Source organism: Brachyhypopomus gauderio, chromosome 2 (genome assembly GCF_052324685.1).
Source record: "Brachyhypopomus gauderio isolate BG-103 chromosome 2, BGAUD_0.2, whole genome shotgun sequence".
NCBI lineage: Eukaryota > Metazoa > Chordata > Actinopteri > Gymnotiformes > Hypopomidae > Brachyhypopomus > Brachyhypopomus gauderio.
Window position 1 is genome coordinate 19968045 of NC_135212.1, and position 12258 is coordinate 19980302.

General features: G+C 50.8%; 1 protein-coding gene across 1 annotated transcript; it reads left to right on the top strand.

The window, feature by feature from the left end:
• The first annotated feature begins 725 nt into the window (after positions 1 to 725).
• znf296 (zinc finger protein 296) lies at positions 726 to 9619 on the top strand. The gene is given in 4 exon segments (XM_076990154.1): positions 726 to 995; positions 2916 to 3245; positions 6968 to 8409; positions 8411 to 9619. Coding segments are annotated over 4 exon segments (1968 nt in total). The 5' UTR covers positions 726 to 943; the 3' UTR covers positions 8555 to 9619.
• The last annotated feature ends 2639 nt before the right edge of the window (positions 9620 to 12258 follow it).

A 12258-nucleotide genomic window follows, 5' to 3' on the forward strand; every position in this document is an offset into this window, starting at 1 on the left:
GAGGGTGTGAAATCTAAAGCAGCAGATGCGCCATCGTAGTTGTTCACTTTACATGTGCACCTGCAAAATAGATGCTCACTATTAAAGTGTCCAATAAATGTAGAACCGGTCTAGAGATTTATTACAGTGTGGTAAATGTATTGCTAATTGCTTAAATAAATATTAAACAGCGTTCAACTCTTCAATGCTTGCCTGCCTAAATAAATAAGTCGCCTTCCATTCTTCAAAGTTTGCCGATACATTTTTTTTTACCGCCAGATGGCGCGATTAAGCCTAAGAAATAACGTGAAGCGTGTGCCAAGTGTCTTTCGATGTAAACCTTTTTGATTTGAGGAGTTTCCGTTGTATGCCGTATTCCAACTGTATTTCTCAGCTTGACATATAAGGGCAAATGCTTTACAAAAAAAGGGGGGGGCTAATAAAAAGTAACCCTCTTTGGTTTCGAAATCAAGAGGACAGCAAAACACCTGTCTTAGGCGACCTGAATAAACCCACTTCCTCCCTACCCACATCCTTCAGCCAGTACGTTGTATTGGTGTCAAGGCGCTGCAGACGTGCACCGTCAAACCGACCATTAATTTCTCGCGTAACGAGGCATATCTACATTTTTTGGTTCGGTTTCTGTCACATTACGGCTCCACAGCTTGGTCTTTAGCACCACTACGGGACTTGGTGTGAGGGGTGGAGGCGGGTGGAGGAGGGTTGGAGGCGGGGTGGAGGTCGGAGAGGCGCTGGCGGGCGGCGCCTACTACAACGTCGCCCGTGCCCCCGTCTCCGCACAACTAGTTGTCTGAACTTGAACACTGACGGTTAGAAGGTTGCGACCGTGACCACAGCCGCCGGACAGAACCGCGAGGTGCTGGTCTCCGTTTCACGACCCGCGTCGACTCCGCTTATTTAGGGACGTACAACTGGAACCGGGACGCCCCCGTTAAAGCCCAGAATGTCCAGGCGCAAACTCGGAAGCCGACCGCAGCACCTGAGCGCAATTCAAGGTAAACTAGAAACTTTTACACACGACGAAACGTGACCGACAGAGTGGACCGTGATTGGGGACGGTCACACTGACAGGACCCTAATCACAAGATAAAACTGAAAAAAGTGATGTCCGTTCATTTATGTGCAAGAGTTGTATTGGACACCAGACACTTGACAGTTGGCTTCGTTTGACAGAAAATGTAGGTGTAAATCATGAGTGCGTTATAAACTAATGGCCGGTATCACTTGTACTACCTGGACGGGGTTCTGGACGGTGTTCTGTACGGGGACCACTAAACTCTCGTCGGGACGTTGTGTGTGTGTCGTTTCGGCGTAACTTGGACAGTTTCTTCCAGGGGGAGACAACACAACGTGCTCACACACTTCCTTATTGCATCCTCCTTTCTTTCTTTTTCGACTGTGTCGTTGTAGCGGCTGCTACTTCGCTCCTAATTTATCCTCATTATTTTGTTCCGTTCACTTTTCACCACACTCGTTTTTTTTTTTTTTGTATTTTGTGACACCGGGTAGAATACCGCGCGTTTGTGTTTACGCGAGGAAAGACGTGGTGTTTATGCTTCTAAAAACAAACAAACAAACAACTTTTATTTATTTATTTGGACCACCTGGTTCTGTTGACAAACACCGGGGTCGTGAGACGGGAGCGCGCGCGCGCGTGAACGGCTCGTGGACGTCGGTGGACGCGCGGTCGTCGCCTGTCGTGTCGTTGCCAGGAACAAGGTGTCTCTTTTCCTCTTCCCCCAACGGAGGTCAGTCGTGCGTGCTTCACCTGACCACAAGACCTGCATGTCGCATGGTGAGAGGGTGCAACCGCGCCTTGTGCGTGTCTGCGCAAACAGCCGGCGCAGTAGAAACAGGAAAGGTGACATTTTTGAATAACCACCGGTGAAATCCTTCCCTCTCCGGGACTGTCTGTACCTGCAGCGGCGCGGCTAACCTGGCCCGGGCAGGTGGAGCCAGTCCGGGCTGCTATAGGTAGGACTGCGCTGTGACCACAACTGCACCCAGCCTAAAGGGCAAGTTACTCATCTGACACTCTGAGGAAGAACTGGCCTCAGACGAGTAGAGAGATGGGAGATTTTAATTTATTTTATTTTTTTTGTGAACATGATCTGGGTTGTTTTGTGAGCAGATGAAATAATTTGATTGTGTTCCGAGCTGGGTCCAAGGTTGGACGGAGTTCAGTCACATTTTTTTTTAACTCTTTGCATAAAGTTTAGTGGATAAAGTAAGTTCAACAACAGATCATTAAGCTGGTCTTGTGAAGGGCTCACCCCAAAAAGTTCTCCTCTACTGTACATCATTTCTGACCCATAAACCGTGTTTGACTGTAATGACTGTTTCACCGTCATGGTTCGAACTGTACCCCAGTCAGAGTTCACAGTGTTTGTGCGTGGTGTGAAAGCGAGCTCGCTGAAAACACAGGACTTGCGAGAACGTGTGAGAACGTGTGAGAGGTGACTGTAGTGTGTTTTTTTGCCCGTGACGTATCCGTGTTCTGGAGTGGTCGGCGGAGCGTGTAGCCCGAGTGCTTCCTGTGTGAAGCAGGCAGAGTGGCAGAGTCACAGGAAGTGGTCAGCGTCTGCTGACCAGACAGCGACCGGTTCAGAGTGGCAGCTGCACGAGAGACCCAGGCACCTACAGAGAAGTGAAAGTAACGCTTCAGCAGAGAGAGAGAGAGGAGAAAAAACCAGACCAGTTGAGGGCTGCTTGAAAGCCGGTTAGGTTGGTCATTCACAGAGCCCCAGGGAACTGCGTGAGGGGAGGAGTGGGGTCACAGCGGGTGTTGTGGGTACTGGGGGGTGAGGGGTGGATGAGGATGGGTAAAAAGTGTCTTATCTGTCTGTTTTTCTTTTATCGGGCACATGACTGCATGGTTTGGGTCTCACTCTCCCTCCCCATGTCCTCTGTCTCAGATGACCCGGAGAGCGGCGCGATGCCCGGCTCCGCCCCCTCTCCCGACCTCTCGGCAGAGTCCGCGGTCGGCGGCAGCGACCTGCTGACGTGTGGGCAGTGCGGTCAGGCGTTCCCCCTGGCCCACATCCTGACCTTCATCCAGCACAAACAGGGAGGGTGTGGCGGCGCCGGGACTGGCCCGCTGAGCCACGCCCCTCCATCTCCAGCCAATCACGTGGTCAGGCGGGGCCCGGGCGCGCAGGTGGAGGCGGGCTACATGGCACTCAGGAGGATGACGGACAGGCGGTGGGAGGAAGAGCCAGGTGGGAAGGCGGAGGCTAGCCGAGCAGGTGAGTTCTGGGCACTAATTAGCGTCATTCTTTTATTGTCCTCTCGTTTAACGAACTTGCCCCCAGTCCGTCTCATTAGGCCTCCGTTGCCGCGACGCTGAGGCCTTTGTGAGTTAGAGACGCCGGCGCTAATTGTGTGGAACGGATAGGCAGTTCAGTTACACACACACACACACACACACACATGCACGTGCAAACACACACACACAAACACGCACTCATACACACCCAAGGGGGGGGGGGGGGGTGTGAGAGGCACACCTGAGCATCTCCTTGACTCACAGGTCTCACAGGTGAAATGTCCAGGTAAACACCACACAGTCAGGCCATACACACAACTCCCAGAGCACCATACACACACGCACACACGCACATGCAGACACTTGCACTCCCTGAAGTCCCAAACAACGTATTACTAGAGACCAACAGTCAGTCCTCGTCAACACTGATCATTTATCTGCTCTGTCTCCGCTCTCTTATAACCAGAGCTTGATTGAAAGGAATCCTTTAACTAATTCTGTACTGTACTGTACAGAGCAGTATCAGTGTGTTTTGAATTGTTGAATTGTTGTGACTTTTCGTGTTGTGGTCCTTTATAATAAGATGTTGGATGAGACTTGCTGATCCTTTTAGAGTAGGGAAGATTCTTTAGTTCTGGTCCATGTGACTAATACAGTCTAATCAAAGAGCTTTATGCGAACTTGAAATTTTTTGCCCATTTCATTGGACCAGAAAGCTTTGCAAAAGATATTCGTACATCAAGGGCCACATCAAGGGCCACATCCTGAATTCAGCAAAAAGTGATTATATCCTTATTCCGATGTCATGCTTAACCTGTCTGAAAATATTTGACTGGATGTTCTGTTTACAGTTTAAACTCCAATGTAAACGTGTCTTTGTATAGGGCCCCTGACATTATAACATTACAACACTGAAAATACTGAGGTTTTTTCTACCTCAATCATTAATGATTTCCTGTCAGTGTGCTAAGAACTACACTGGCACTGAAACCAGGTGGCCATATCACTGACTGAGGTTCTAAGCTTGCCAGCTTCTCAGAAAAGGAATTCCACAGGGCGAGGCCGTGCAGTACTCCGCGCATACAAACAGCTTTGGTCCACCTCGATTCCTCAGGGCTCTTCTCGCTCTTTGGGGGGGGGGGGGCGCCAGGTGCCACTGCCGATGTTTGCTCGTCTGGCCACGAAACTGCGGCTTCACCCTCTTCCTCCTGCAGTCTAGGGCCCCAGATCCGCCACCACCTCTAGCCGCCGAGCTAAGCAAACATGACAGTTTATTAAAGGTGACGAGTGTTCATCAAGGGAGCCGGTGGTTCTGGCTGATGTTTATCAGCAGTGCACGCATGCGCTCAGCCCGACACGCACATGTTTGCACTTCCTTCCTTGGTGGGGAGCTCGAGGGACAGAAGGGCCTGCTTCCTCCAGTCCACGCTGCTGTGCGCTACGGGCCCCCTCTTCTCACGCGGGCACACGTGCTTCTGTGAACGGGCCTCGTGGCAAGGGGGAGACAACCAAAAGTGAAATCTTGTAAAAGAAATGAGTCTGGAGTCCAGAGGTCAAGGGGGGGGGGGGGGTGATACAGGTCTTGTTTGTTTTTGTTTGTTTGCTTACAGGAGTGTAGTTTCAGGCATTGCTGTTTAGTGAGCTCGTCTTGCATTGATTGATTGTTGGCTGTCGTCGTGCAGGAGTGGGTGACGTCTCCAACGGCTACAGCGGATGGGCGAGGGACAGTAGTTCTGCGCTGTTTGACGCCTGTGCATTTTCACTCTGACTCATCCTGTGAAAATTCAGTTACCCCACAGCAGTTAGGTGGCCCCATGTCCTCTGCATGTTTGTGATTTCTGGTGGGGAGGTGTGTGTGTGTGTGTGTGTGTGTGTGTGTGTGTGTGTGTGTGTGTGTGTGCGTGCGTGCATGTGCACCTGCGTGTGAGTGCTTAAAAAATCTGGTACCATAAGACGGATCGCGGCATCATCCAAACAAGACGACGCTCCCTCATCTTCCCGAGCTTTCTTCATGATCTGTCGTTCTCACAGTCTCGTTACTCCTCCATCTTTTTCTCCCTCTCTCCCTCCCTCCTCTTTTTCCCCGTGTTCCCGAGGGAGTGGAGATTCTGCCTGCTGCTCGTTAGAGCTCCCAGCCAATCTGCATTTTTAATTAGCAGTTATTGCTTCTGCTTAATATGCAAGTGCTACCCTGGGCCAAATGGGAATCCTTACAAAAAAAAAAAAGAGTGAGAGAGGGAGGGGAAGAAAGAAAGAGGACTGAGAGAGGGCGAGAGAGACGGGGAGAGAGAGACAGACATGGGTATTGTGTTTCACTCCAGGACCCCAAGACAAAAGCCCCCTGCCCCTCACCCCCATGCCTCCTCCACCCGAGGGAGAGATTTGAAGGCATGGGGGGGGGGGGGGCTTGTATGGAGGAGCAGAAGGTGTCCTCATAGGGTGATGATTTTACTGGGTCGTCTCATGACATGTAGGGCTTCTTCTCTTTGTTCTTAAGATGAACTTGCTTCCACCATTTTTTTCCACCCCCCCCCCCCCTTTAACCCCTTCCCCAAGGCACAGACGTTTGTCTCCCCCCCTTTAAGATGTGCTCCTCTCCGGGCCTTGAGCTTCAGACGCAGGGCAAAGCGAGAGACACTTTTTAATCTTCCCTCCCTTCAACCCCCACTCCCAATAAATTGCAAGAAGGATTTTGACTTGAGGAGACATGAAAGAGGCTTATTCCATTCAGCCCTGAGCCTTTTGGCAGAAAAAAATTGAAATATGTTTTAGGATCCTCTTTTCCATTTTGATTTATGCAGTGAAGCCCCATTTATCAAGGAGGCTGACTCAGTATTAATTTGCATAAAGTCCCCCCCCCCCCCCCCCCCCCCCCCCCACTAATTAGCAATTTGCCACTTAATTGGCAAGTGGCTCTCAGAAATGGAGACAAAGCTCACAGTATAAAAATATCTCCAGAGCTGCGAGGAGGAAGCTGACACCTAGTCACCTGTCTTGGACTTTGACTCTCACCTCATCATCCCACACTTTGCGGGCATTGACCCCAAAACCATCTCTCCCTCCCTCTCCGCCCCCGCACCATTCGTCCCGTCTTTCGGATGCGGCCGTCACGCCGCCCACGCCTTCGGGCTTGGTCGTTTCCCCCCGTTTCCCCTCTGCGTCCTAGCGTTAAAAAGCTCGTCCTCAGCCGGCACCGATCCGGGCCCCTGACGTTCGCGGCCCGTCGGCCTCTTCTGGAACTCTGACTGCAGGTTGCCCTACTTACACGTTTGCCGTTGAACCTGTTTTCCTCGCCCCACCGCTGACACGAAGATCTGTGAGTTACGGGCCGCCGCCTGCTCCTGATGTCCTTTCATTTTCGTGCCTCTGCGATCTCCGCTTATCGCCGCACGTTCTCGCACATGACCGTAGGCACTAAGGGATAACGTTTCCTCACAGGACTAGCCGTGCCTGTTCGGGTGGCCCCTGTTTGCTCTCTACTTAGTCGTTTTCACTGACGGTACCTCTAACGTTGGCTCAATGTGTGGATTTTTTTTGCTTTGGTTTTGTTTACTTTAGTAATTTGAAGATGACCTTGTTACTTGAACTAATAGTAGCAAAATAATAAAGATGTTTCTCTCTCTCTCTCTCTCTCTCTCTCTCTCTCTCTCTCTCTCTCTCTCTCTCTCTCTCTCTCTCTCTCTCCTTGTTTGTGTGCCACAGATGAGCCGTCCAGCTTTACGTGCCTGGCGTGCGAGTGTGTGCTGCCCAGCGCGTGGGCTCTGCTTCAGCACGCCCAACACATTCACTCCCTCAGCCTCTACCAAGCGGAGGCCAGCATGACCCCTGAACTAGCCAAGCCGGCGGCCACGATGGATCCTCGCCACCTGGGAGCCACGCTCGCCTCTGCCTTCCACACTGCCTCCAAACGCTTACCCCGCGCCCATCAGCCACAGAGCTCCACCCCTTCACCCGGAGGGCGGGACCTGCAGGGTCTGAACTTTTCCCTGTGCTTACAGCGGCTGGCGGAGGTGAGCTGCGGGAACGGCGGGGTGGTGCCCTCGCCCTCTCCTTCCCCGCCCGCCGCCTCGCCCTTCCCGCGCTCGGCCGCGCCCCTCTTGGGCGCTTTCTCCTGCGAGACGTGCGGCCAGAGCTTCCAGTCCCTGCGAAGCCTGTCGGCCCACCGGCGCACGCACGCCTGCGAGAGGCCCTACCACTGCGGCCTGTGCGAGCTCACCTTCGCCCAGAGCGGGGAGCTGGCACGTCACATGAGGAGCCACCGGCGGGCGGCCGCGCAGGGCGTGCCCGACATGGCGGCCTCCGCCGCCGACGAGGACGTCAAATCCCACGCCAGGCTGCCTCAGCCGGGGCACCAAGACGGCAGCGGCACCACCAGCGCGGGCCACCAGGGCGGCGAACTGGAGCTCGGCAAGCACCCGGCGGGCCCAGGCCTCATTCTGCTGTCCTCCCAATCGGGGCCGGTGGGCCGAAGCTTGATCCGCTACTACCCGCCCCAGACGGAGGCGGACGAGGCGGGGCAGGGCGAACAGCAGCCCTCCCCGTACGGCAGCCCGTCGGAGGGCTCCCTGGAGAGCGGCGAGACGGGAGGCAGCGGCGAGAGCGGCATCGCCAGCGGTAGCTGCACGCCCAAGCGCCCCGAGCGGGACGAGCGGCCTCGCGCCGACTGGGAGGCGGAGCGCGAGGCGGAGGGGGCGGAGCCGGCGCACGACTGGCCGCAGGAAGACGAGAGGCGGGCCGCGCTGGCCGCCCCCCGCAGGAAACGCGAGGAGGCGTGCGAGTTCTGCGGCAAGAGGTTCCGCAACAGCAGCAACCTGACGGTGCACCGGCGTAGCCACACGGGCGAGCGGCCCTACCGCTGCGGCCTGTGCAGCTACGCCTGCGCCCAGAGCAGCAAGCTGACGCGCCACATGAAGACGCACGGAGCCCGCGGCACTCGCGCCCCCTTCCAGTGCCACCTGTGCTCCGTGCCCTTCACCGTCTACGCCACGCTGGAGAAGCACCTGAAGAAGGCGCACGGCGTCAACAACGCGGCCCCCCCCGCCGGGGCCTACAGCCTGCAGGCCGGACCGCACGCCTACGCCGGCGTGTCGGTGAAGATGGAGGACGAACCCGTCGACGAGCGTCAGGCCACCAACGTCTGCACCGCCCCCCGCCCCCGAGGCCTGCGTGGACATGGCCGATGAGCTGAAGGAGGAGGACTCTGAGGTGAGGGTCAGCGCCGATCGCTCACCCACCCCCGACGACTGCAGGGAGGGGGCGGAGCTTCAGCTCACTCCCAGCACGGCCTGAGGGAAGATGACGCTTCCACCGAGGGGTGAATCAGAGCACACCTGGTCAGACTTGCACTTGCCAACCAATAACTGAGCTGTCTGGAAACAAAAAAAATCCCTTTTAAAAATCCCTTTAACCACCAACATATGAGATATGGTCTATCGTGTAGCTGAAAACAAGCAAATATTCATAAGCCAAGTGCCTAGACATAGACTACTGTGCTAATTCTGCTAAGGACTGAGGATTGAGAAGCATGATGATTCTCTGAGGTTTCAAAACTTGTGGTAACCGAACGTGTCTAGGACAGTACGGTGCACAAGGGCACGCCACAAAGGAGCGTGCTAGGACGGTCCCAGAGGCATCGCGACTGTGGAGGATCCTCTGGACACAGAGAAATGGTCCGCTGTTGTGGAATATTACGTTCTAACAAAGTATGGGAAAGATCTACCACAATGGCTGTGATTCTCAGTCATGTTCAGGGTGATGTTCCAGTTGTTGACGGGCAGGTCTAGGCTGTCGTGGAGCGCTGCCCCATTGCTAGATAAGTTTGCTTGTTAGGGAGAATTGGGCAGACGGGAATATTGTACTTGGATGTGTGCACTCCGTTTAGGGTTACTCAAAGGCACATTCACACTATAAGTGAAGTTTGTCGAATACTCCTTTTTCCCAAATATCTTCTACAGGGTTATATGAATGAGGTAAATTTTCATAGCCGAGATGGTGGGGATTTCCACTGAAAATCCCATTTAACCTAGAAATAGGCATAAATTTGTGTTCTGAACACTGTACCTGACTTTTGTGTGCTTTTTAAAATATATATTAATTATTAATAATGCATAGCACAGTTATGTGACAGCGAAAATTAAAAATCTTAGCACAGGCGTCGGCATAGAGAGCTCTGTGCCACATGGAAAGGTCTTGGTGATCTTTTGTTTTTTTTAAGTATAATTTTAGCTTGTGCTTACACATACTTCATGATGTTCATTCTCGCTGATGTGTATCATCTAGTCCTTCCATCCCTCCGACATCTTTCCTTTGCAGAAAACCGAATTCTAGAATTAAAGAGAAACTGGTGTCTCTGTACTTTCTGTTTTCCGCTTCCCTCCATGGAGCTCCCTGTGCTGTTTACAGACTCTCGTGTTTACACGTATCGGTAGGTGAGCTTTGCGAGCACGTGCTTCTGTTTTCACATGTTCCTTGTGGAGTCGGTGGTCTGGGGGTCCTGCGCCTTTTGTGGCTGTGTAAATGAAAGCCTGCCTACATAGTACATGGTAGGCAGGGCTCTGTAGCACTGGTCTGTCGAGCACTGGTCCTACCACATGAGCACTTGTGTGTGTGTGTGTGTGCGTGTGTGTGTGTGTGTGTGTGTGTGTGTGTGTGTGCGTGTGCGTGTGCGTGTGCGTGTGTGTGTGTGTGTGTGTGTGCGTCTGTCTGTCTTGTCTTTCATGTATACAGGAAAAACTCACTTTATTTTCTCTAATTATTGACTTCTGTATGCTATCAGGGAAATGATGTACTGTTTCTTTTGTTTAAAATATATAAATATATATAGTTTTGAGCCTATTTGAATAGACAAATGTGAAAGGCCGCTGGGCACATGGTGTCCAACTCTTCAGGGACCAGCACACTGTATATAGATCTCAACCCCCTCAGCCCACGACCTGGTTGTGGTCTTATAACTGTCATGTATGTGTGTGGATTTATTGCCCCTGTGAACCTCATGCCTCTACTGTTCTGTAAACTTGCCATAATTTTGTTACTTCTATGCCTGTGCAGATGATTAAATAACTGAAGGAGGAAAGCCAGAAGTGTGTGTATGTGTGTCTGTGTGTATGCGTGTGTGCCTGAGTGGAATGGAACCTGCCACTACTTGTTTGAGAGCACATCAAGAATTCATATGTGTTTGCGTTGGAGAACTACACTCTGAAACATTCTGCTGTGGAATTGTGCTCCAAGGCTCTAGGACTAAACCTGATCGTGTGCGTCTGCCTGTGCGCTACGCAGTCAGAATGATACATCGGTTCCTTTCTGATCTTTTGATGTTGACAATACATAAGTGGTGAATGGCTAATGAAAGTAACATTTTAAAAAAATTAGAACAAATTTGAATTTTGTGTGTGTAGATAGGCAGGCTTGAGGATACCAGGCTTTTCAAAAATGTTTTTAAAAAATAATGAGCATGTTTTCACTGTTAGCTTTGCAATAACTTAACATATTAAAGTAGGGTTGTCAGACATCTGGCTTTAGGCCAGACAGTCTGGTTTTTCAACTCCATGTCCTCCGTCCAGCGGTACGCCTGGACAGGTCCCTAGTTTTCACTCTTCTAACTGAGCTGGAAGTTCCGTTGATCAATGTTATGTCAAAGCAAATAGCATGTTACTGGTTTAACACATCACCCCGGACTCTACCTGTCAACAATTGCAGAAAGTCCCTGCTCTAGGTGCTAGTCAATTAGGATGTTGGCAATGGTAAAAAATACCAAGAAAACGACTTCAGTTCTCAGTGGTCAGCACACCCTTTCCTTTCAAAGAGTATGAAAGATTAATCTCATGCTTTCAGTACACTTTCAGTTCACGTCGCATTTAAATACTGCAAGCAGGTGCTGTTTGTTGAGTAAAACATTCCTTTACAATACAGATTTCTCGACTGAAGCTAGCTAGATTATGGTTTTAATTTTGTGTTGTAGTGTCATATCTGCACTACTGAGTGTTGTCCTGCTGGGGTTCATCCTCTTGGAGGATTTAATAGGGGCCATTCCACTCTTTAAAAGACTGAACAGGTTTATTTTGAGGTTAACAGAACCATGTCAGTATTTGTTACACTGACTAAAAACCACAATACACCATCACAAACTTTCTTCAGCTCACAACCAATTCATCCAACCAATCCATGGTCATGAGCATTCATTCCTCGGTGATGCACAACATTTTCAATATGCGCTTTTAACAATAGTTTGGAAGAAGAAAACTCGTGACAACTTTGGTGACATGTATTCTTAAGTAGCTGACAAAACAACCTAACTGATACTTTGATGTTCGGCGAATGAAGTGAAATTTGGCGTCAAGACGGACAGTAAGACATTAGAGACCATAGTCCATCTTTTGCTGTAAAGTGTCAGCCACTTTGTGCTTAGTTAGTTTAGTTTATGGTTAGTTTATGACCATAGGACTGTAAGACCATTGCTGATCGGATTTATTTAGAAATGGAGGAGTGTTGAAAATGACATGGTATTGGTGTGGTAGTAGGTAGTGCACTGGTTTGAGTGTATAAGGCACCGCAGTGTTACTGGAGTTTTAACACAACTAGGTGTCTCTGCTGGGTTGGGCTGCCACCCAAAAATATCCAACCAACAACGGTCCTGCGGTCAGGAACTGACCACTGATTTAAGGCTACAGGATGGCTAAAGTACACTACTCACAAACATTTGGCTTTCGGGTGAAAATTCAGAATGAACCTAAAATGCTCTCTAATCTTTAGAGATGAGCTTTCTCTAAACTTTTGAATGCACATGTCCAGCTGTTCAGTGTTTCAGTATATTTTGCACAATTTGCTGTTCTCTAACAATGAGTTTAATGGCAAAAATTCACAACAGGTGTTTGATCCATGAATCAACCGATACATTTCCTGGTTCGATTAGAATTGGTATTTAAACAGTCTTCATCATGCTGTTCACAATTTGACATCATGAGATCAAGACGACAACTACCAATTGATCAACTGTA